Below are 24,185 nucleotides of genomic sequence, written 5' to 3'. Positions count from 1 at the left end.
GTTGGGGTGGGGTCAGGATATTCATATTTACAAAACAGACTTAACTGCAACATTTGACCTTTTTTTTCACTAGCCCTTGGGAATGGCAATATTAGTTATTTACTAGCCCAACATTGAAGATCACTAGCCACGGGAGTTGGGCTACCATAATCTAGAAGCCCTGAGGACGTTTTATCACTTCTAGGGCCCCGTTTCACGAAGCGATCTTTGCCCTAAGATCAACTTCAGTGCATAGGGTAGCTATGCGCCTAAGGTAATCTGAGGGCTAAGATCGCTTCGTAGAACGGGGCCCATATCCATGACAAGGTCAGGATAAAGCTGGTACAGGTAAGTTGAGACAGTAATCAATTATTATCTATATATTAATTAAGCTGTCATTTTTACAGTTTGCCAAATTAAAATAGCTGTTGAAAAACAGATGGGACAAAAAGATTTTGCCATTGGAATTTTTGTGTTTAAATACATTTACATGTCATGTTTCATACTAAAAAACTAAAATAATAATACTATCTTACCTTTTCTTCCTCAAAAGCAGCCATCAATTTTTTATACTGTACTGAAGCCTTTTCACTCTGCAAAATAAAAACAATCTTGTTACACTAACTTGCTAACTAACAGCCTAACTAACAGTAATAAAACCCATTATTTGGGGTTAAAACATTCAGTATCATACACAATGTACCTGTGCATATGCATAATAAAGAATTTGGCCCCGAACTTTGAACATTACACATTCCCCACCCTCATTTTAAAGGGACAGACCCTTGTTTCAGTCCATGAAAATACACACTAAGTTTAGTTAATCTACAAACCTGTAACACACTTGGATAAAGTTACAACTGAGTGAAACATGAGTCTGTGACTTTGAAATGGTGAAAAATAGACTAAATTCCAACTCCATAACTGTTACTTCTCATACACACGTGCGTTTTTAAAAATATGAGAAATGCATTTTGTGATATAAAAAAACACCAGGATGACCAATAACACTTCAAATGTACGGAAATGAATAATCTAAACAATAAAATCTAAGTAAAGTATGATTTCAGTTATCAAAAATGGCTCCAATAGTAAAAAATATGCCTTAGTGTTTAAAAACTAGGGTATGTCTCTTTAATGGCAAAGTAATATATAGTCTACCTTTGCCTAACCAAACCTCACCGTATGTTCTTGACAGCTTCCAATGCCTATACCTTTATAAAAATAATGTTCACATAATAATATTTGGAATAATAATATTGGAACAGTTGTAATTATAATTGCATGCAATGTTTGATGATCTTATATGAAATGATAAGAAAGATATGTCCAGGACAGGATTTCCTTTAATGAGCAGCATTGTGTGAGAAATGTGACTTGCATATGGGAGGTGTCCAAGTCTCTCCTGGTCCAGTGTGTGTCGGAATCCATCCACCATCAGATCAGTGACCCACCAGTACACGGCTTTCGACAGGAAGTTCACGTATGAGTGAACATATTTTGTGTGCTCCAGGTCTGGAGGGGGCTTCAGTAAGCGTGCATTCTTAAAGAACGAATACCTCTGAAAAAGAGAAGCAATCATTATTAAATATTTACAGGTACATATACATGTATGCTACACCTTATAAGTTTGTACCGTATAAATTTTTACACATACATTGTTCACCTTTAAATTTTAAACAGTGTATATGTAACATGTACATCATCTACATTTTATGTTTTGTACATGTATACTGTACATGTATGTATATATATATATATATCTGCTACATGCATACATTAATAGTAGTATACAACATACATGTACAACAATTAATACACTTAAGATCAACCTGCATTATTACTACATGCTCGACTGTATACATCTGCTACATGCATACATTAATAGTAGTATACAATGTACAGGTACATACATGTACAACAATTAATACACTTAAGATCAACCTGCATTATTGCTACATGCTCGACTGTATACATCTGCTACATGCATACATTAATAGTAGTATACAATGTACAGGTACATACATGTACAACAATTAATACACTTAAGATCAACCTGCATTATTGCTACATGCTCGACTGTATACATCTGCTACATGCATACATTAATAGTAGTATACAATGTACAGGTACATACATGTATAACAATTAATACACTTAAGATCAACCTGCATTATTGCTATATGCTCGACTGTATACATCTGCTACATGCATACATTAATAGTAGTATACAATGTACAGGTACATACATGTACAACAATTAATACACTTAAGATCAACCTGCATTATTGCTACATGCTCGACTGTATACATCTGCTACATGCATACATTAATAGTAGTATACAATGTACAGGTACATGTATACATGTACAACAATTAATACACTTAAGATCAACCTGCATTATTGCTACATGCTCGACTGTATACATCTGCTACATGCATACATTAATAGTAGTATACAATGTACAGGTACATACATGTACAACAATTAATACACTTAAGATCAACCTGCATTATTGCTATATGCTCGACTGTAAACATTTGAGGGTGGAGTGGTATGTAGTCCAGTGGTAAGCTTTCACCTGATGTGCGGTCGGTCTAGGATCAATCCCAATTGGTGGGCCCATTGGGCTATTTCTTGTTAAACCCAGTGCACCACGACTGGTACATCAAAGGCCACAGTATGTGCTAGCGTGTTTCTTCTCTGAGACTATATTTCAAAATGACCAAATGTTAGACAACCAATAGTCGATGATTAATAAATCAATATGCCCTAGTGGAGTTGTTGAACAAAACAAACTTTAACTTTCAAAACATATTTTTAATATTAATATATATTTTACATGTATTACTATTAACTACATAATTTGTAAATACAAAAAGTTTAAAATTTGAAATCAAACCTGTATCCGAAGTAGATTAAGCTCGACAAAGAACATGGTCAGGTAGATGGAGATTGCGATCCAAAGTAGCCACGGTTTCAAATACTCGATCGTTAGGTTGTTCTTGTAGAGAGAAATCGCCTTGAGAATCTTCAGGACAGAAGCCGATGGCCAGTAGATCATGAGCACCAAAAGAAACTTGGGCGAGTTCCACATCTCAACATTGTGATAATATACAATACTGACAATTGTCGCAAGTGCTGCAATGCACTGTGGTACAAACGTGTGGTAGTTGACAGAATCGGGGTCATGTGAATCGGATATCACGCCTTCTGCTATCTGAACAATATTGAGAAAAATTAACGTCAGTGTCAAGATCCATCGAATATTGTGACCCTGAAAGTGCACCCATGTTGTGACTTTGATTTTACCAATAACGGAATGGTTCCAGACCGTTATGATGAAAACACAGATGAGAACCAACAGAATGTGGGGAATCATGTTTAGAACATCGACGAAACACGTGTTGTGAAGAACTCCATGCTTCACACTCATGGCATTCGGCATCGAGCCACAAAACCCCATCTTTCGTGTATTAGTGTTGGCCTACTCAGTACTGAATTGACAAATGTCCTTTATAACAAATCGAAGGTGGACCTAAATAGTGATTTTATCCATTTTGCTATTTTACTAACACAAATGGCCATAACAAAATGTGATAACAAAAAAAACACATTTCTAGGCCCTACCCTGTGATCTTTGAGATGACAGATCAGTTAAATGTTTGGCGTAATTTGGTATATGATTTGAAAGGGAGCACCATTCTGCTACAAAATAATATCAATGCTAAACTGAAAGTTGTTCTCTCGGAGTTTTATGACATCATGATGATTTTCATCATCTACAATGCCAATTAATGTTAAAGCTCATTTGGGTCACATCTGAAACGTTTGTCAAGTGTACAATGTTCCCCCTATCATTCATGACTAACCAAGAAATTAAATCATAGCCTGTCATAAGCACGCTTTGATAATTATTACAGTACGCAAGTAGGCCCTACTGAGCCTGAGGCAGGCTGTATGTGACTGCAGGCAGGTAGGCTACTTGGAACTTGAATGTCACAAAATTTACTGATCATAATTAAGCGTAGAATAAACGTCAAGATTTCAATGTTTTTGTATAAATATTAAATAAATTTTGCACATTCTTAGTTACGTCATCAATATACTTAGTTGTCATCGGTGAACGTAAGTGTGTGGTCGTTTTGTAAAGCTTACGGGCACCTATTTAATCCACACATACGAAGGTGCCTAACAACAACTAACAATCAATACACATCCGCCTTCCGTTCGCGACATAGGTTAGGTCTTTTCATTTTATAATACTTTTAAATTATATTTTCAATTATATGTGTTATAAATAAACTTTACTCTATGTATGTATTGCAAAATGTGATGCATAATACGAAAAGAGGTAAATTGTGTTACTACGCGGATTATTCAAAACCTCCCAATATGAAGTCATTCTAAAATAACTCGTCCCATAAAAAAAAAAATCACAGCAAAGCTAATACCTAACCGGCGGGAAATTCGAAGAACGTGCCCAAGACAGACGTGCTTAACTATTCAATGGATGTAAGCACGTTTCAAATGGGTGGTCGATTGTTTGATTGATCTATCAATTGGTCTATCGGTTAGTCGCTTGATTGGTCGATTGATCGATTGATTGCTTGATTGCTTGATTGAAAACAAATAGCCTAATCCTTTTTAGGTTGGCAAAATCACAACTATTATTTTCGTTTTTTTATATTTAAGATTCAATGTTTAAAGTGACCACGGATCGATACGAGACAGAATCTGGACATTCGTGGTATTTAATTCACATATTGTTTAATATGAACAAGAGTATTGTTATATTAATTTAATAAAACGGTAAATATATGAAGGCTATTAAATATAATTAAAACGGGCTCTTTTTATTTCGTCCCATTGAATCCGCCCTCTAGTGAGCAGATTGTCTCGTAATTCTCAAGGTTGCGCACCGCCATTCACTTAAATAGAAATAAGTTTACAATATTTACAAATAAACCACCATCGTCAAATTGGTTACAAAAGAAAACGAAATAATTGTTCAACGATGTATTATGTTTTGTCCTCGAATCAGACTGCTACCACGTGTCGACGATGTAAAGAGATTCCTTGAAATAGCATAGGCGTTGAGGCATCTTTTTTATGGGAGGGAGAGAGGCTGATTTTTTTTATGGAATTAAACAAAAATTATAGCATGCATTACTATACCAAACAACAATGTAGGGTTCCAAACTATTAATTACGCATTTTTACATGGATTACAACTAATATTGTGAGAAGGGTGATGGAAATGCATGTGAAAACGTTCGTCTTCATGACACAATTTTCTCCAGCACTGGGGAATGGAGGCGAGACAATTGACAACCAGATCCCACCACCCGTCTCGTACGCTTGTATAAAATAGTGTCATAGTTCATCATAATGACAAGAAAAAAAGAATGAATTATGAACGAATGAATGAATGAGAAAAAGAAACTGGGTTAGATTGGTTTAGTGTCATCTCAAATTGGGACCAGTTGATCTAGCACTCTTATAAAATATCGATTTTACAATAAAGTGACTAGTGGATCAACACCAATATTTATAATTGTAAATTATGGGTTATTAAAATTATATTTATATTTTAGATATCCTTTATCAATAATTTAATTTAATGAATTAGGCCTACAGTTTTTTTTATAAAAGTAGTTTGAAATAAATTGTCCATTTATTTGTAATCCGGAATCCGGAATTTGTGAAAACAGTTGAAACCGGAAACGAAATTTAGAAAGCGGTGTGATTTTATCAAAAACATGTCACTGGAAACTGTGCCGAAAGATGTCCGAAATCTTCGAGCGTGTTTATTGTGTTCACTTGTAAAGGTAAATACCTCATGTGAAATAAAAATGGACCCTAAACCTTTTTGAGCCACTGGATACTAGTTATTTCGTACCATTAATCGTATTATATCGTAAATGTTTCTAACTCCGTTATGCTTGAAACTCCGTGACGTTTCGTTTTCTTTTCTTGTGCAATTTGTTTCAGTTTTGTTGGGTGTCTGCTCGAGTTACATTTTCAGAGTATATTGTCATCTTCCAGGATCTTCATCAGCAATCATGAGGTTTAAACAGGTAAGTAACTTAATTGAAAAGTTTACAAACTTAAATTATTCACATCATGTGACATGTAGTTTTGAACAGTTCTTTTTGTTTATTGCTTCAAGTTCAAGCCATAAAATTAATAACTGATCTATATGTTTTAAATCTATTTAACTGTATAATTTGTATTTTTAATGACGGTAAAAGGTTTGCTTTTATGTGATCACTGCAAAGCAGCTAACAAAATACTAGCCTGAGTACTCTGCTGTATGAGAGTTTGGGCAGTGTCAGTCAGGGATAACTCTACAATGAAAACTGAAGTTCTACCTACCACTGGGTAGGCAGTGATTCCCACTCTAAATAATACACCCTGTGTTTGACGCTAAATACCATTACTAGCATTAGGCCTACATTGATCATCTTCGAGTTAGTCGATAACAAATATTTCACATATTAACCACTAATACATACATTACTGGAAGAAACCTGACAACACCTCCTTTAAACAATGTTCTGGTTAAATATATAGGTGCTGACAGGTTTCTTCCAGTACATAAATGTATGTGTGTATTGCGAAGGTTAGGTCAGGTCTCAAATTGGTTATGTCTTGGTGTTTTCGCGTAACTGATACTTAATTTGTTATCAAGTTTGTGTTTGCAATGCATTGTTTTCACAATTTTCTTTGGCAATTTTAAGTGCTTATTATAACAATACACAAATCAAACTAACATGTCTGTAATTATGTATGTATATTGTATTTAATAAGGTGCTAAAAATTCTTACTGACATCATTTTAAAGGGACACACCCTAGTTACGTTTATTTGTTAACCATTACGGCGTTGTTTTTCGCTATTAAACCCCATTTTTCACAAATAAAATTGCACTTTACTTACATTTTATTATTTAGAATACACATTTCCATTCACCTGAAGTGCTTTTTGGTAATCCTGATGTTTGTAAAACCACGAAATGCATTTTTTCACAAGACGTGTTGTCGAGAGAAAAAACGTTAAGCAAGCGAGGTCCAATCTATTTTTAGAGGGGATATTTCCATTTCAATGTCACAGACATTTGTATATCACGTGACCGTTATCATTTTGGTTCGGTTTGTTTTCTCGTGCACGGTTCGCGCAATCAACATCCGATTTGTTGTTGTTCATTTGTGAGATTTTTCTTCACAGTTCGTGAACATTTTCAGTAACAATAAAGTTCAGACAAGTAAGTGTCTCAATACAAAACGTTACAAACCCTTAAAACCAATAATTTTGCTACGTCTTACGATATCTGGAGAGGGGATACAACCAGGACAGAACAGTTGGAACATGTCCAGGAGAGGTGAAACGAATGCACCCCAAGTCTGTGAAATTTGTCGTGACGTAGGCATTGTTGTGCTTCGAGCGACATCTACCGGTGACATCAGAATACTAACTTTCAAAATTATTTCAAGCAATTGGGACATGGGGATTCCCATGGTATTTATCGATATAAAACCTGCTTTTTCACTCCATTTGATAAAAACGTGATCTAAGTGTGTTACAGGTTTGTAGATTAACCAAATTATAATTTATTTTCGCTGGATGGAACTAGGGTGTGCCGCTTTAATTGCATTAATTAACATCTTGCAGGATTTTATTTCATGGAAATTTTATTGCCTACAATTTTTGGGGTTTTCTTTGTTTTTTGTTGTTTGGTTTTGTTGGTTTTGTTGATTTTATTTCTGTGTTAAGTATAATCCATATTATATAAATTCTTTAATATAATTTGTCCACCATCTTTGTCATTAAATTGACAAGTTATATATTTTGAGATTGCTTTCAAGTGCCCACGAACACATTGCTTGAGCAGTGAAAATAGCTTTGTGGCATTAAAGGCATACTGTCATGGATTTAGGGACCTTATTTCTCGAAAAATGGATAATAAATAAAAAATTACATATATCGCATCACCTTAACAATGGAGTGAAATCCATATCCTTCCTGGTAATTTTATTTTTTAAATTAGGACCATTGCCATAATTCAATTATTTTTACTAAATGTCATTAATAAATGGAGTATGGTGGTTATGAAGATAGTTGAATAAAGTACATTTAGGTACAAATCAAATTAAAAAATTTCAGATACTATACTTTGTTAGACCATTAAATAGGTAAGTGGTCTGTGACAGTATTCCTTTAACGTACATGTAACACTGTTTGAATGCATTGGCTTACCCAGGATTTTATAAGGGGAGGTGGGGGAACCCAGAGCTTCTAGAATTTTTAGAAAAATCACTAGTGATGGGATCAGTTTTAAAAAAGTTACTAGTCATGAATAAAAATTCTCTAGCCCTATTTTTAAGTAAATACAATTTTATTAATAGTAATAATCAGATTGTCGCCTAAAAAGGAAGATAGATCTTAAAACCCTTAGATTTTGGGAGAGGATATTCATATTTTCTAAATAAACTTAAATACAGCATTTGACAACTTCTTTTTTCACTAGCTATCAGACATGGCGATAATAATTATTTACTAGCCCAACATTGAATATCACTAGCCATGGGAGTGGGGCTACCATAATCTAGAAACCCTGCAGGAACCCACACTATCTGAGTCATGTTTTGGGACGAATGTGATAATGAAAAAAGAGGTGTGACTGAATGCCATGCTGACCATGTTTCGTATGACCCATACATCCCAGGGCTCACCCTCTCCACTGCCAAGTTAGCTCATTGCTAATGTTTATAAATACGAAGTGGCTACAACATTGATTATTTGGCTAATCAAATTCTCTTTAAATTAGCTACTTTTGAATAACATTTTCAAGCAGATACATGAATGTAATCTACATACATGTACATGTATATCTGAAAATTGGCTAAACTAAAATCTTTTAAGTGCGAGTCCTGTCAAGCATTTGGTACGATTCATTTGTGAGCAATGTAATATATTTTTTGTTGTCAGTAGGAAAGACATACAGAATTAATAATATTAACAAAGTAAATTTTAATGGCAATAAAGCATAAAATTTACTCACGGTTCAGATTTACATGTAAGTAAATATTATATATGTATTATATATATATGTAAAATTTTATCTTCTTTCATTTCCAGTAATAAAATGCTTTAGTAAAAACAAGATGTGTTTTAAAAAATAAAATAATTACAAATACAATATTTACTGACAAAATATGCAATGTTGGTTATGTCCCTTGTCTGAACTCTTGCACCATTATGTAAAAATTTTTTCATTAAATTGATATGCTTGTTAAAATGGTGTGTTTATTGTTTCATGATTAAAATGCATAGTTTAAATTAGATATGTATTGACAAGTTTGTATAATTAAATTACAAATGATCAAATATGTTTAAACTTTCCACTCCATTTTTGCTTGCAAATAATTTAAAGGCCCATTCAGTTTCCTTCTTAGATGATTCCAAACATTTCAAATCACTGGTGAACAGTACCCACTGAATTGGCAAGCAAACCACTTATTTAATTATTATATGATGATTGATATCATGATACATGTATATCATTATACATAGTATTAAAATGGTTTTAAAAATAATTATCATGATGTGCAGAAAAGTATTTTATATATATATATATTTGATTACAAGGAAAACATGATGGGTACATCATTTGGATTCGTTTTGTAACGATATATAACGCACATTATTGTTTAATATCAAAAAGTATAATCGTATAGTTAATTAATAAAACGCTAAATGTGACGGCTATTATATATAACGGGCGCAGCCATTTTGTACCATCCCAGTGAATACGCCCTCTGACGAGCTGGTGGTTACGTAATACCTAACGTGTCACGTCAGGAATTAGTCTTCGAACTGAAGAAACAAAACATACCTGATTTTTGCGGATGCATCGCAATGTTCTGTAATAATATCCATCCCAGTAAGCCGGCAACAAGTACATATATTATTTTTCAATACAAAATAAGCCACCATTGTCAAAGTGTTGAAATAACTATTATGTTTTGTACATAAATTAACCCACGTACTGGAATAATAATCGGAGTGTGTTCTTGGTTAATTGGTATTTTCTTTACGTGGCCTGTACCTGTGGTTCCTGATTGGCAGGCGTTTATTTAGACGGTCCCCAGACACTGTGTCTAGACACACTAAAAAGACGTGCCTCCTTTATTAAGACTACAAGGTATTGTCTGATAGCCGCGCGGATGCCCCTCAAATTCGTAATGGACATTATCACTTTAGTACTGTAAGTAATTCTGTAAAACCCTTCATTAAGTAGACTTTCCCATCTAAAATCATAAAACTGACCAATTATGTAGTCCCAAAGAAAAGAAAGTTATCACTTGGGTATCGTGAGTGGTCGTTTTTGCTCGAACGTACCCTACCTAATAATAAGCATTTTTTCTTTGGATTTTTTTAAAGAGAACAATACTATAACACCATTTCATTCTATTGATGCAAAATGAAGTCATTTATTTTGTTTTACAAGTCAGGTTGATGAAAGCGAAGCGCCTTGTCGTAAATTAGAGCATTTGTTTACACTGTGCTTAAGAGGAGTTCGACGGAGCTGACGTCACTTCGCCCCAAGCTATATCACCAGACGTCACAAAAAACAAAACAAAATGTCTGCCCCCAGCTAGCAGGAATAATCATGGTTTTTTTATTAACTCTAAAATTACGCGTTTTTCATTTGTTAAAGTGTCAATATTTGTTGGTGGTCCGGGTATGCATCTTTCCAACACATACGGCTCTTATTTGAGTTTACCCTACCTTTAATGATATTTTGTATAAAAAAATGAATTATGACAGCAATCCATAATTCATAAAAAAAAAAAAATGATGATTGGGAACACAAACATGTTGACTTATTATATTTTTAAGTCATGTGATAGGTATGCTATAGTGCAATTGCATATTAGTCAAACTTCGATAACTCAACCTTTGATATCTTAAAAACTTCGATCTCTTGAACTGAAGCAACAGTCCTGGCCAAATTGCTATATAAACTAGTAATAACAGCCTTCAGAAACTCAAAAAAACTCTATATTTCAACTTAGTTCTTTGGTCCCACCATAAAGATTTAATAAATTATGCACCTCTAAAACTCGGTGTGTGGATTGATCAAACTGTCATTGCCGATAGTATTTCAAAGACAAATGAATTGTCATTCAGGCGAAGCGCGCCTGTCTCGGGTGGTCTTGGCTGTCAAGTATTAAGGTGATAATTACTGAATAATAGATCGCTGACTAAGCAAAAGGAAATGATCCTGTGTTTGGGTGTCAGTGTTCGTATGTGGCGGAGGGCCTTGCTACGCAATACATTATAATTACAGACACAGTCTGGTTAACTTCAAAGAGCACTTGTAATAATTGTTAGCGCTGTTTCTTTTTGCTCTCAAAGGAGTGAATCGTGTCAAACCTTAGCTTTGCTAGTTATATATCAGTTTATATAAATTTTATCAATTATCAATTCAACTGGGGATGCATAGTTTTCAGAGTTCAGAGGTAGACAGTGAAGCACCCGCTTCTTACAATTTATCAAGTGAAATCATTCAGCTGCAATGCAGTTTCAAGTTTGAGTTATCAAAGTTTGACTGTATTAGTATTCCCTATGGCTTGGGCATTAAAAATACATTTTTAAAGTGTACATAAAGTGTTTAATTAAGTCGCCACTCATGTCTGTTAGAATTGCCTGCTATATTCACTACAGTAAAATTCAAGATTTAAAAATGAAAATTGCTAGTGGGGTTGACAAAAATTTTCAACCATCAAGGTTAATTTTGGGGTGATATATAGCATTGGCAAAGTTTGGTATTCCAAATGAATGTAGTTTTCTCTTATATAGTCCTTTTTTTAGAGAAGTAAGGTCCTTAAATCCATGACAGTATGCCTTTAATAGTTAATTTTGTAACTCCTGCATGTACATGTTTGGCAGTTACTAAAAGCAGCAAATTAGGGCTTTCATTTTTCTTTTTGTATTGTAATAGGCACATTAATAAAGCAAAAAGGGCACTTTTATATTTTGATGCATGTTGTATTTTAAGGAAAACAATAATGAAAATGAAGGCATTTTGGTGTTAATTTGTTAAATGTCTTAGATATTCATAAGTTTTACATTTAAATAGTAATTGATATATATAAATTATATAATTATAAAAACACAGGTCTGCAAAATGGCTTATTAACATTAAATTTATGCATGCTTTAGCAATACGTGTAATGTACATTTTGTAAATATTTCAGATGCAACCACTCAAGGCACCAAGGAAAAACCGGACCTATTCTCCTACAGCATTGACAAATGCTGTGAAAGCTGTTAAAGATGGGATGTCTGTCAGGGGTGCATCCAGAAAGCATGCTGTACCAATGCAAACCCTGAGAGATCGGATTATTGGAAAGGTTGATCCAGATTGTGCGAAAACAGGCAGACCGCCGGTCTTTAGTAAGGAAGATGAAATCAAAATAACCGATCATATAAAACGTTTTGCTCAATATGGCTACGGCTATACAAGAAATGAAGTGACCATGCTTGCCTCAGATTATGGCAAGCGGATAGGGAAGATATCCAAACCCCTGACCAGGAACTGGATGGAAGGTTTCTTAACCCGATGGCCGGAGTTGAAACCATTACGCGTAAGGAGTTTGGAGCTGGGCAAAGTCAGATCAGCACTTGAAACAATTGTATCGAAATATTTTAAAGAACTGGCCGATGTCATGGCAAAATATGACTTGCAAGACAAGCCTCACTTGATTTTCAACATTGACGAGAAGGGGGTGACCCCAAAACCTACACCATCACCTGTGACTGGTGGGAAGGATAAAGCAGCATCACCAACCATCACGGCAGGCAAATTGCAGACCACCACAATGATTGGTTCGGGCAGTGCTGTGGGAATGGCTATTCCACCATTTTTTGTGTTTGCCGGGAAGCGATGGAATGCCGACTTGATAAAAGGTGGGACTCCTGGCGCAAATGGGACCTTGTCTGAAAATGGGCTGAGTAACACGGAGACGTTCCGATTCTATCTCGAGAATCATTTTGTCAAATTTGCTCCCGACCGTTCCACCCAACCACTTTTGTTGCTGATAGATGGTCACGCCAGCCATCTTTCACTTGGCCTCATCGAATGGGCTAAATCGAAGAACATTATCATGTTTATTTTACCAGCACACGTAAGTCGCATTCTACAGCCATTGGAGATATCCTGCTACGGTCCATTCCAGCGAATGTACGACGACGAGTTCCACAAGCGAATCAGGACGGCGTCGGGCACAGTCAACAGATACAATGTTTGCGAAATAGCCTGCCATGTGTACCTGCAGGCTCTCTGTCCTCAGAACCTGATATCTGGGTTTAAAAAAAGTGGAATATTTCCCATCGACCACACTGTCATCGACAGATCCTTACCCATACCTGCAGACATGTTCAATACTGACGATAACAGTGACGATAACAGCGATGATAACTCTGAGGATATTACTGTAGATGTCACTGAAGATGTCACTGTAGATGTCACCGAAGATGTCATTGTAGATGTCACTGAGGATATTGCCGAAGATGTCACTGTAGATGTCATTGAGGATGTCACTGAAGTAATCGTTGAAACACAAAAGTCTGAATCTGAGGCTGAATGCAGTGAAAATGCATGCTAACAGTGATATATTTGTCTACCAGCAAAAAAAAAAAAAATATTAAAAAAATCTTTGAAATCTGCAAACGTAAAATTAGAACAGTAAGCTTTTGGCTGCGATCAGATTTAACTTCTTTTTCTTTTTTTTCATCTGCACCTGCTTTCGCATATGTTGTTGAAATTCCACAACTGAAATCTGCAAAGAAGACATACATGTAATGACATTGTCACCCTGTAATGTTAAAATTAACAAATAGACCACGAAGTCTAGAGTGATACAGAAATACTGGAAGTAGAAGAAGACAAGGGTTGTGTTTGGGACAAATTCGGTTCTCGCAAATTTACTTCAACAATTCTGATGTAAAAGCTGAAGTAAAATCGATTAACACTCATCGGCATTTTTATGTTGCCAAAACATATTCCGTGAAGAGATGCTAGTACATGACATGATATTTACAGGCCATAGGATTTCAAACTTGATGGGAAACACTGATTTGGTTTCGTGCCTTGTAATCATGGGAACCCATCTGAAACTGTTTAAATGTTATTTTCGTTGCATAGTCATACTCGATATAATAATCATGGGAAGCAAAATTTCGGTTGTGTGATTTTACTGACACTGTACCAGAAACTATCGTTACTGTGAAATCCAGAGGCCTGTATTTAAATGATGAAGCAAAATGTATTTTAGTTGAACCCATGATGTTGGCTTTTTTCTAAAGCAATTTTGTGAATTGCAGCATCTGCAGATTTACTCCAGTGGCTGCTGTGATAAATGGTGTTTCTTTGATTTTAATAAAACTTAACTGTGTGATACATATAAGTGTCTTCAAGTTGTACACTTGATGTACTGTATACATTTGTAGAATTTGTCAGACTAGCATGACACAGTTCTCTACCTCACTACATTCAGAAGAGTAGACATTCTGTCAAAGTGTAAAGTCAGTTCTGTGCATACACGTTTTGGTGTTCAATTTCTTTGACTTCGAGCAACTTTATTTCCAAAAATGTTGTTGCAAAGTAAATGTTCATGAACTTTGTATTTTTTCAATATTGCCTAATTCTAAGTCAATGTTGTCATTGAACACAACGATGTGAACTGATTTTTGTGGGTAAGTCTTCGTTGTGGTTTTTTCTAAAAACATTGTACCTAGTAAAATGTATTATATATACTCAGGGCTAGCTCCAATTGCCAATTTTGAATGCAGTTGGTGAATTTTATTTTAGTTTGGCGAAATAATTTCATGTAATAATTGACATTTTTTAGAAAATAACTGACAATTTCTGCAATTTTTGAAGTTTAATAAACAATTTGGCAAATTGTTTTGCTCACCTAGAGCTAGCCCTGATATTGTTTCACATACTGGCCTTAAAAGCTGAATTGTAGAACCACACATACATTATTTGAATATTGAGTATGAAAAGGAGGATGTGCCACTGACTGGTAGTGATGTTTCTTAACTGGTGTATCAAATTTATTTGTTACTCGCAATTCCGTAAGCTAGCAGACTAGTACTTTATGCACTCCTGCTAACATACAGGTTAATGGGACATGGGACATGGAGGAGTATGTAATGCATACATACATGTATTTAAGCAGATACATGTATACATCATGCATATGTACGTAAAGATCTAAGTAATACATATATGCAGGTACAGGTGTATATATAATTCATATGTACAGGTAGGTACAGGTATATATAATGCATAAATTGTATGCAGGTAGAACAGGCTTATAATAAGTTATATGTAATGCATAGACTGTAATATTTTGTATGCAGGTACAGGCTTATATGTAATATATATGTGCTGTAACAGGTATGTAATTTGTATTCATATAATTCATGTACAAGGGATATGTATGTATGTAATATATATATATGCAGATACATGTATTTTTATAATAAATCTGTTGATGTGTTGATAATTTATATCTTGTAGACGTTGGATCAGTTTGCGTTTGATGGGTGTGACAACTGCGAGGAGTATCTGCACATGAAGAACAACCGTGATGCGGTGTACGAGTGTACCAGCTCAAACTTTGACGGGTTTGTTCTTCTTCAGTCATTGTTATCTCCCCTTGGGCAACATGGATTTATTATTTCTCAGAGTACTTCCAGAACTAATCATGCAGGGAAGGCGGGAGATGTTGCTATTATCATCCTATGCCTGTTTGGTCTGCTGCAAACTTTGATGGGTTTGTTGGTGTTCATTGTTATCTCCCCTTGGGTAGCATGGATTTATTATATATCAGAACCGGCCTCGGTGGTCAGAGCTACATGTAGCTTTGGCACTTGCCAAATTCGCCAATTGCAAATTTTGAAAGCAGTTGGCGAATTTTATTTTAATTTGGCGAAATTATTTCATGTAATAATTGAAATAAAAATAATAATTAATGTTGATTTCTGCAATTTTTTTTAGTTTAATAGAAAATTTGGCGAATTTATTTGCATACCGAGAGCTAGCCTCGGTGGTGTCGTGGTTAAGCCATCAGACATAAGGCTGGTAGGTACAGGGTTCGCAGTCCGGTACCAGCTTCCACCCAGAGCAAGTTTTAATGACTCAACGGGTAGGTGTAAGACCACTGTGCCCTCTTCTCTCTCACTAACCACTGACAACTAACTCACTGTCCTGGAAAGATGGCTGAGCTGTGTGCCCAGGACAACGTGCTTGCACCTTAACTGGATATAAGCAAGAAAATAAGTTGTAATAAATAACTATATATCAGAACAGTTCTAGAACTAATCATGTGGGGAAGGTGGGAGACCGTAATTATTATCCTATGCCTGGTGTGTCTACTGCATTGTTTTCTCAGTGCAAATGTTGATGGGCAGTATGGATTTATTATATCAGGACGGTTTGAGAACTGATAAACTGCAAAGTGGGTTCAGATTTTTGAACAAATAGTTTGTAGGTGGTAGGTTATACAGCTAGATTTGCTTCTCAATTTCTAGCATTTGCATCTAGATTAAAATGTCAGAAGTAGAGATTGTTTCCCATTCCACAACATGAATTTCGAGCCTTGTAGTCTGCTTTTTTGTTTTTACAGTAATAGAACTTTCTGGCTTGGGACGGGACGTAGCCCATTGGTACAGCGTTCGCTCTATGCGCGGTCGGTGTGGGATCGATCCCTGTCAGTGGGCCCATTGGGCTATTTCTCATTCCAGCCAGTGCACCACGACTGGTAAATCAAAGGCTGTGGTATGTACTACCCTGTCTGTGGGATGGCGCATATAAAAGATCCCTTGCTGCTAATCGGAAAGAGTAGCCCATGAAGTGGCGACAGCGGGTTTCCTCTCAATATCTGTGTGGTCCGTAACCATATGTCTAATGCCATATAACCATAAATAAAATGTGTTGAGTGCGTCGTTAAATAAAACATTTCTTTCTTTCTGGCTTAGAGTACATGTACATGTAACTTACAGATGTCCATTGATTGATTGATCGGCTTCATTTATTTTCTTTGTTTCAGTATGGTTGCTATGATGAGTCCAGAAGACAGCTGGGTTTCCAAATGGCAGAGAATAGGTCAGTTTAAATTTGCAAAATTTTCTGTCCACATTAAAAGGTAATCAACACCATGAGTATACGAGACAGGGAATAACTGCCATCCCAGTGCTGGAGCAAATTGGGCCAAAAACGATAAAAGATATTTGGGGAAAATGAAATGGCAAAAATTATCCCTAGCCCACCACCACCACCCCGACAATGAACACTAACAAACCCCCGCAACAACACTCAATATTATTTGTTGATTTAAATACTGTGCTGAGGTGTTGGATATATTTACATTAATTTACAAATGGCTGAATTGCTTCTTTCTTTTGGGGGGGGGGGGGGGGGGAGACAATATCCCAGTACATAAAACATGCCATTTCTTTAATGATAGTGATTCAGCTGGCAGATATTATGGGCCAAATTTATGAAGTTTGTTTTTCTTACAAACACAGGTGTTAAGCATTTTAACTACTTGCAGTTGTACATGTGTAAGTCAGAAACAGGCTTTGTAAATTAGACTCTATATAGTATTGCACATCATTGCATGTACCTATACATCACCATGATTAACATAATCCCTACAAATATAAACACATTTATTAATTCATCCATTTCAGCACGATTCTGCAAAGGTTGCTATGCCATTTCTGTGACTGGTAAACTGCCTCCTGGTATTGTGAGGGAACTGAGAGGAAAAGGAATCATGTATCGACCCAGAGATGTGAGCCAGAGGAGTTGATTGATAATCTAACTAGACTAACCATGGCGCCTGCCTTTACTAGAGCGACTCGTATTGCACAGACCTGACGGACATAGAGTGCAAATTTCAAGCTGATTTGTACATGACTGATAATTGAGGTCTGAGTGGTCTTCAAATGGACATGAAGAACGGGTATTTCCTCGAAACATCTTCATGTAGATAAATGAGGCAAGAAGAGAATAAGAATATCTGTAATGAGCTCATTGCTACTGTTTCATGTTCGAATACATAGCAGTTTAAAGTTTATGCAGGTTTTGCTGTTGAGAACAGAACTTATGTCAAAGTGTATGGATGTCTAACCAACGTTCAATGCTTAGTCCTATTTTCTAACTTTTAACATTTTACTTCAAATTTGTTAGTTAATTTTTCAAAATACTGGGTGTTACTGAATATGATGCAGAATTAGGTTGATGTTAACATTGAAAACATACAATAAATGCTATTTTTCTATATACATTGTTCTGTTGTTCTTTTTGATAATAAACAGAAAAGTGCTGAGGAGACAAGTATTTTCGGTTTTTATATTCGTCTGAATAAAAGTTAAATCACCAACCAACTTTTTCTTTTTAGAGACATGCACAGGTCATCTTGTACTACAAGAATACTTTTAGGGTTTAACATTTTATTCTTGTATATCTGATTGTAGTAGTGAAAGAAGAATGCTGCTGATGATTAAATGGTAATATTAAAGGATTTTATTAATATGAATAAGTGACATGAAAATGAGCATTTGCCAGACAGCTTACAACTATTGCTCCACAGCTGAAACGAACTACCTGATGGTTGATACTGTCACCTGTAAAGGTCAACCAATATCACAATACAATTCACAGTCCGTCACTGACAGTACCAGGTATATCCTCTTGTGTGCCTGGATGACCAACTGGGCGTGCTTACTAGACACCAAATGACAAATCCTCCTGTGTGGTATTCTTTGCTATTCCTCAGATCTATCTTCCTCGCCATGTGCCCCAAAAGACCCTAGATATGTTATATAGGATTCGGGTCATGGTAGAGTCCTATGCATTCTGCTGCAGATGATCAAGTACTGCTGTGTCATCGTCGTCATGAAGATGGGACAGCATGCAAGTGCATGATTGTCAAAATGAGGAACATCATCTCTATCAAAGCTGGCATCCTAATATATCCGCCCAATGTGTGTTCCAGGTACAGTTAACTGATGTAGTTTACACTCGGAAAAGCACCCCTGTACCATTACTGGACCTCGACCAATTGACATAGGTTGCTTGTCATGGACTATGCCTCTAGATCTCCATAACTCAATTCTGACTGTCCATTGTTTGGAGTAGGAACCATCTTTTATCGGACTAGTGTACCCTTCTCTGGGTCCTCTGATTCCAATGGGCTATTGCTGCCAACCACTTCAGACGTTCCTATTTGTGAAGAGGAGCGAGTAGTGGATGTGTGATTAGTCCCAGAGCTCTCATGTCGACAGCACGCAGCCTTTTGCCGACAGTAAGCATTGCCACCATGTTGTGTGTTTCCCCTTCAGACTCTTATCATTGCTGTTGATCATTGGGGATCGTCTTGCAAAGCGTACTAGGACGACTAGTGTCGTTAAACAAAACAAACTATACACGAGCAACGGTCTTCCTTCGTTGTCGAGATGTTGGGTCTGTCCTTGACATGAATTTGCGCATGTTCTGAATGAATCGAACGACTGATGACAGTATAGTTAATATTCAGTTGTCTGCCAATCTCTGCGTGACATACAAGTTTTATGGTAATATACCCATTTAATGTTATTGGGCAACCTTCGCATTGCCAGTGTTAACACACAGAAAGATCGCCTAAATTGGTATGAAAATTAAAATTGCATAAAAACAGCATTTTCGGACATGTCATGTTAGAGGCAACCTTTTTAATTAATGTAGGTCACTGAAAACTTTACCTACTTTTATTACTACGTGAAATTTAGGTGGCAGCCACTGTGAATTGGATAGCAAACCTGATGCTAGAATGTGATGCATGTTATTAAAATACTCCGTAACTCGATAAGATTATAAGATTTGAGTTGTTACCCACTAATTGAGAGGAACATTTATTTTTCTTAGGTTATAAACATGTTTGTGCTTTTACTTTACAAACAATTTGTAATTTGATATCATTTATTAATATAATAATTACATAACAAGGAAGGAAGGAAATGCTTTATTTAACGCACCACTCAACACATTTTATTTACGGTTCTATGGCGTCAGACATGGTTAAGATACACACAGATATTGAGAGGAAACTCGCTGTCGACACTTCATGGGCTACTCTTTCCGATTGACAGCAAGGGATCTTTTATATGCACCATCCTACAGACAGGATAGCACATAGCACGGCCTTTGTTACACCAGTTGTGGAGCACTGGCTGGAACGAGAAATAGCCCAATGATACCGCCGACGGGGATCGATTCTAGTTCGACCGCGCATCAAGCAAACGCTTTACCATTGTGCTACGCCCCACCCCTAATTACATAACATAACATATACAACAATATAGAAAATATCTAGCTGGTTTAGCCATATGCAACATAACCTGTGGGACAAATTACATATATCTGAGCTTAGGGTACATTCATCACAATTATTAGTTTACTGCCTTGTACACATCCACCGGGAAATCTAGGAGAATGTGCCCAAAACAGTCGTGCTTGAACCTTCGGTGGATGTAAGCACGAATCAAATGGTTGATTGATTGATTCAGCTTGCACAAGTTGTCTAAGACATTCCACCCTTGCATATGTGTTTGTCTTTTTTCTTCACTAACGTATGTCACACAGCATGGTACTTGACAAGGGATGTTTCGTGTGCACCTGCTAGTAAGGCCTTTACTTGGTAAATACAGGTGGTTTCTGTCAGTTCTTGGAAAGGAGGTCGCAATGTTACGATGTTACAAGCTTAAGATCAAACCAAACAAACACGAGTTACGTTTGCAACACATCACGATATCGTTGCTTCTTAGAACTCGGCTGGAAGCTCACATTAGTTTGCAATATTTTGACAAGCATGTTCTCCCCTCCCCCATAGCTTTAGGTAACGCATCCAATGATATCCCTCCCCTGAAGGGGCGGGACGTAGCCAAGTGGTAAAGCGCTCACTTGATGCGCGGTCGGTCTGGGATCGATCCTCGTCGGTGGGCCCATTGGGCTATTTCTCGTTTCATCCAGTGCACCACGACTGGTATATCAAAGGCCGTGCTATGTGCTATCCTGTCTGTGGGATGGTGCATATAAAAGATCCATTGCTACTAATGGAAAAATTGTAGCGGGTTTCCTCTCTATGTCTGTGTCAAAATGACCATAAGTTTGACACCCAATAGCCGATGATTAATAAATCAATGTGCTCTAGTGGTGTCTTTAAACAAAGCAAACGTTTTTGTTTCCGTCCCCTGAACGGCTCCTTCATTCATTCATTTTGCTTGATGCTCGGTCGGTCTAGGATCGATCCCCGTCGGTGGACCCATTGGGCTCTTTCTCATTCCAGCCAGTCTTCCACCACTTGTGTAACAAAGGCCGTGGTATGTACTATCCTGTCTGTAGGATGGTGCATATAAAAACATTCCTTGCTGCTAATCGAAAAAAGTAGCCCATGAAGTGGCGACAGCGGGTTTCCTCTCAATATCTGTGTGGTCCTATGTCTGACGCCATATAACTGTAAAAAAATGTGTTGCGTGCGTCGTTAGATAAAACAGTTCCTTCATTCATTCATTTATTTCAACTTATTTTCGTGTTTAGATCCAATCAAAGGCCAAGCACGCTATCTTGGGCACACACCTCAGCTATCTGTCCTTACACCTACCCAGTGAGTCGTTAAATTCGCTCTGGGTGGGTGCCGGTACTGGGATACGAACCCAGTACCTATCAGCCTTAAGTCCGATGGCTTAACCACTTCACCATCGAGGCCGGTCCTGGAAGGCCGCTTATCAAAACAAGGCTATATTTTGACAGTCTGTCATTGTTACTGGTGACGGTTACACAAAAGGTGAACAAAATGACAAGTGCAGCCGCACTAGCAATAGACACTTTATTTATATCACTGATCTATTTAATGTTTTATTATACATTTTGACTAACATTTTGTCAAACAATAGTCTACCTGATAAATCTATCTGATTACCAAGTGTTCATTTCTTTGTATCAAATGCTCACTGTGCGTTCGTGTGAATTGTTTGACTCGCTGTGTGCGTGTTTGAGCAAAACGACGAAACGTGCCTTTTCGCACTATTTGCCTTGTGACTCGCCGGCTAATCGATCTATTGTCCAACCTGGCTAAACAAATTACCTCAACTTAAATTCGATCCAGACTAGTCCGTGTTTTTAATCCACGACTGCTTATTAAGTTATGCCGACTCCATCATGAAGGTTGAAAAAATAAAATAATAATAATAATATAATAATAATAATAAAAATATCCAGTTTAAGTAATTTGATGTGCATGTAATTTAAATATCTATGTAACAATAAAATAACAAACAAGCAAAACATATAAAATGGATTTAGCTAATAAATGTTTTCAATATGTAAAAAATATTTCAGTTTTCAAAAATATTTTGTCATTGTCCGTTTTCAAAGGGCTTTTATTTGCATATCGACCTTTAATTTGCTACTGGTGACCTTTTGTACCCATATTTGATGTTACAGTTACAGGTTTTTTTAACGATACCACTAGAGCACATTGATTTCTTAATATTTGGTTATTGGATGTCAAACATTTGATAATTCTTACATATAGTCTTAGAGGAACCCCGCTACATTTTTCTATTAGTAGCGAGGATCTTTTATATTCACTTCCAAGCAGCCATGACAACATATATAACGGCCTTTGATATACCAGCCGTAGGGCAGTAGTTGGGACAAGAAAACACCCAGCTAGAGAATAGGTTCACTGAGGGGTTCAATCCTTCGACCCAAGCACTTCAAGCGATCATTCTACCAAATGAGGTAGGTCCCGGACTTGATGTTATACATATATACGCATATTAATGAATAAATACGGCCCCGGTGGCGCAGTGGTTAAGCCATCGGACTACAGGCTGGTAGGTACAGGGTTCGCATCCCGGTACCGGCTCAACCCAGAGCGAGTTCTTAAGGGCTCAGTGGGTAGGTATAAGACCACTACGCCCTCTTCTCTCTCACTAACCACTAATCAACTAACAACTAACCCACTGTCCTGGACAGACACCCCAGATAGATTATGTTTGGTTAACTGTTGCATTTGGTAGGTGGGTAGACACCTATGCAAAGCCATATATGCCTACTGAATGCACATAATCTTTTTCTAAAGATGATACGCATACTTTGTTCAACTATGCTACCTACTGTAAATATAGTCATTTTTGTTGGACACTGATGAAACATATGAGATTACACAGTTTAATGTTTTTGTCAGTAAATTGATACATCCTACTGACAGGAAAGGACAATGTTACGGATAGGCTCCTGCAACTCCAGTTCTTCTTCCGGTATTCCCACATACATGTTTTACGAACTGTGTCGTTATCGTCTGTCGGTGTTCCGGAGCCGTCCACCCACTGGCGACTCCAGGCCATGTAATCGGGCTGGGACGTCGTAACAGTGTTGCTCCGATATACTTTGTGACTGTATCCAGTTTGACAACCAACTGCAAACAGTTTCTGATACACAACCAACACATCACATCTCCAGACAAACGACCTTTCCACTGAAACGCTCGTTCCACAAATACCTGGCCATGTTGACAAACATCGACGTATATTGTCGCGGGAACCACCAAACGCCAGATCTGCGGGTTTAGGCATAGACGTGTGATTCTCCCTTTGGACCTTCTAATCGCCCAGAGCGTCGACCCCCGGCAGCGTAACCTTGTCAATTAGTAGCGGTGCCAGGAATTGTTCACTCTTCTTTTAAAAATAGACTAGCGGGCGTTATCCGCAAATCTGCGCAACGTCCGTCCAACCCATACGTGTGAGAAATACTCGGCTGTGGATTATCTCCCTTGGTTGTCGTGGACGTTGCTTGAACTTCCAGCTTCCTTCGCCAGCAAATACTAAACAGCGGCAGATTAGGAAGGAGAGAGCGAGCGGAGCGGATCACTATGTCTTGGATTCTCTGTATTTTCACTTTGGCGTTGACGTCTCTGCTTTTCCAAGGTAAGTAAGGCTTTTGACCATAGGTCAGTCACGATGTCCACCATTTGGTCAACGACCGCAAAACACGTGAGGCGTGATGATTCACGTAAATTACATATTTATTGTGTTTATCGTACATCATTGAATCTCTTCTCGTCGTTTAATTACTGAAT

The 24,185-nt window shown here is 36.9% G+C and overlaps 2 protein-coding genes across 4 annotated transcripts in view; one reads left to right on the top strand and one right to left on the bottom strand.

Annotated features, from left to right (window-relative positions):
* LOC121368023 (ATP-binding cassette sub-family C member 9-like) overlaps positions 1-3,941 on the bottom strand; it is a 77,444-nt gene extending 73,503 nt beyond the window's left edge. Inside the window, exons 1-3 of the mRNA XM_041492536.1 lie at positions 2,883-3,941; positions 1,361-1,540; positions 516-572 (exon numbers count right to left, since the gene is read on the bottom strand). Of these exons, the coding sequence (XP_041348470.1) occupies positions 516-572; positions 1,361-1,540; positions 2,883-3,446 (801 nt within the window). The 5' untranslated portion in view covers positions 3,447-3,941. The remainder of the gene's footprint in view (positions 1-515; positions 573-1,360; positions 1,541-2,882) is intronic.
* A 1,717-nt stretch (positions 3,942-5,658) lies between these two features.
* Positions 5,659-18,344, top strand: LOC121368022 (transcription elongation factor SPT4-like). Of its 3 annotated transcripts, none has more exons than XM_041492535.1 (4): positions 5,659-5,811; positions 15,578-15,684; positions 17,109-17,164; positions 17,752-18,344. In XM_041492535.1, exons 1-4 carry the CDS (start codon positions 5,743-5,745, stop codon positions 17,871-17,873), a joined length of 354 nt encoding a protein of 117 aa, XP_041348469.1. In that variant the 5' UTR covers positions 5,659-5,742; the 3' UTR covers positions 17,874-18,344. The 3 variants fall into 3 exon arrangements, with proteins under 3 accessions (XP_041348469.1, XP_041348467.1, XP_041348468.1); XM_041492534.1 differs by lacking the exon at positions 5,659-5,811 and adding an exon at positions 6,031-6,060; XM_041492533.1 differs by lacking the exons at positions 5,659-5,811; positions 15,578-15,684; positions 17,109-17,164; positions 17,752-18,344 and adding exons at positions 5,836-6,060; positions 12,246-14,447.
* Positions 18,345-24,185: the final 5,841 nt, after the last annotated feature.

This window comes from Gigantopelta aegis, chromosome 3 (genome assembly GCF_016097555.1).
Source record: "Gigantopelta aegis isolate Gae_Host chromosome 3, Gae_host_genome, whole genome shotgun sequence".
NCBI classification, from domain to species: Eukaryota; Metazoa; Mollusca; class Gastropoda; order Neomphalida; family Peltospiridae; genus Gigantopelta; species Gigantopelta aegis.
The sequence above is the reverse complement of the archived record's forward strand: the minus strand, read 5'-3'. Positions and strand labels throughout refer to the sequence as shown.

Excerpts from the sequence above, each read along its gene's own strand:
- LOC121368022 (XM_041492533.1), top strand. The coding sequence starts at position 5,905 with ATGTTTCTAACTCCGTTATGCTTGAAACTCCGTGACGTTTCGTTTTCT. Across the intron at positions 6,061-12,245 it reads CAATCATGAGGTTTAAACAG|ATGCAACCACTCAAGGCACC; the intron begins GTAAGTAACTTA and ends TAAATATTTCAG.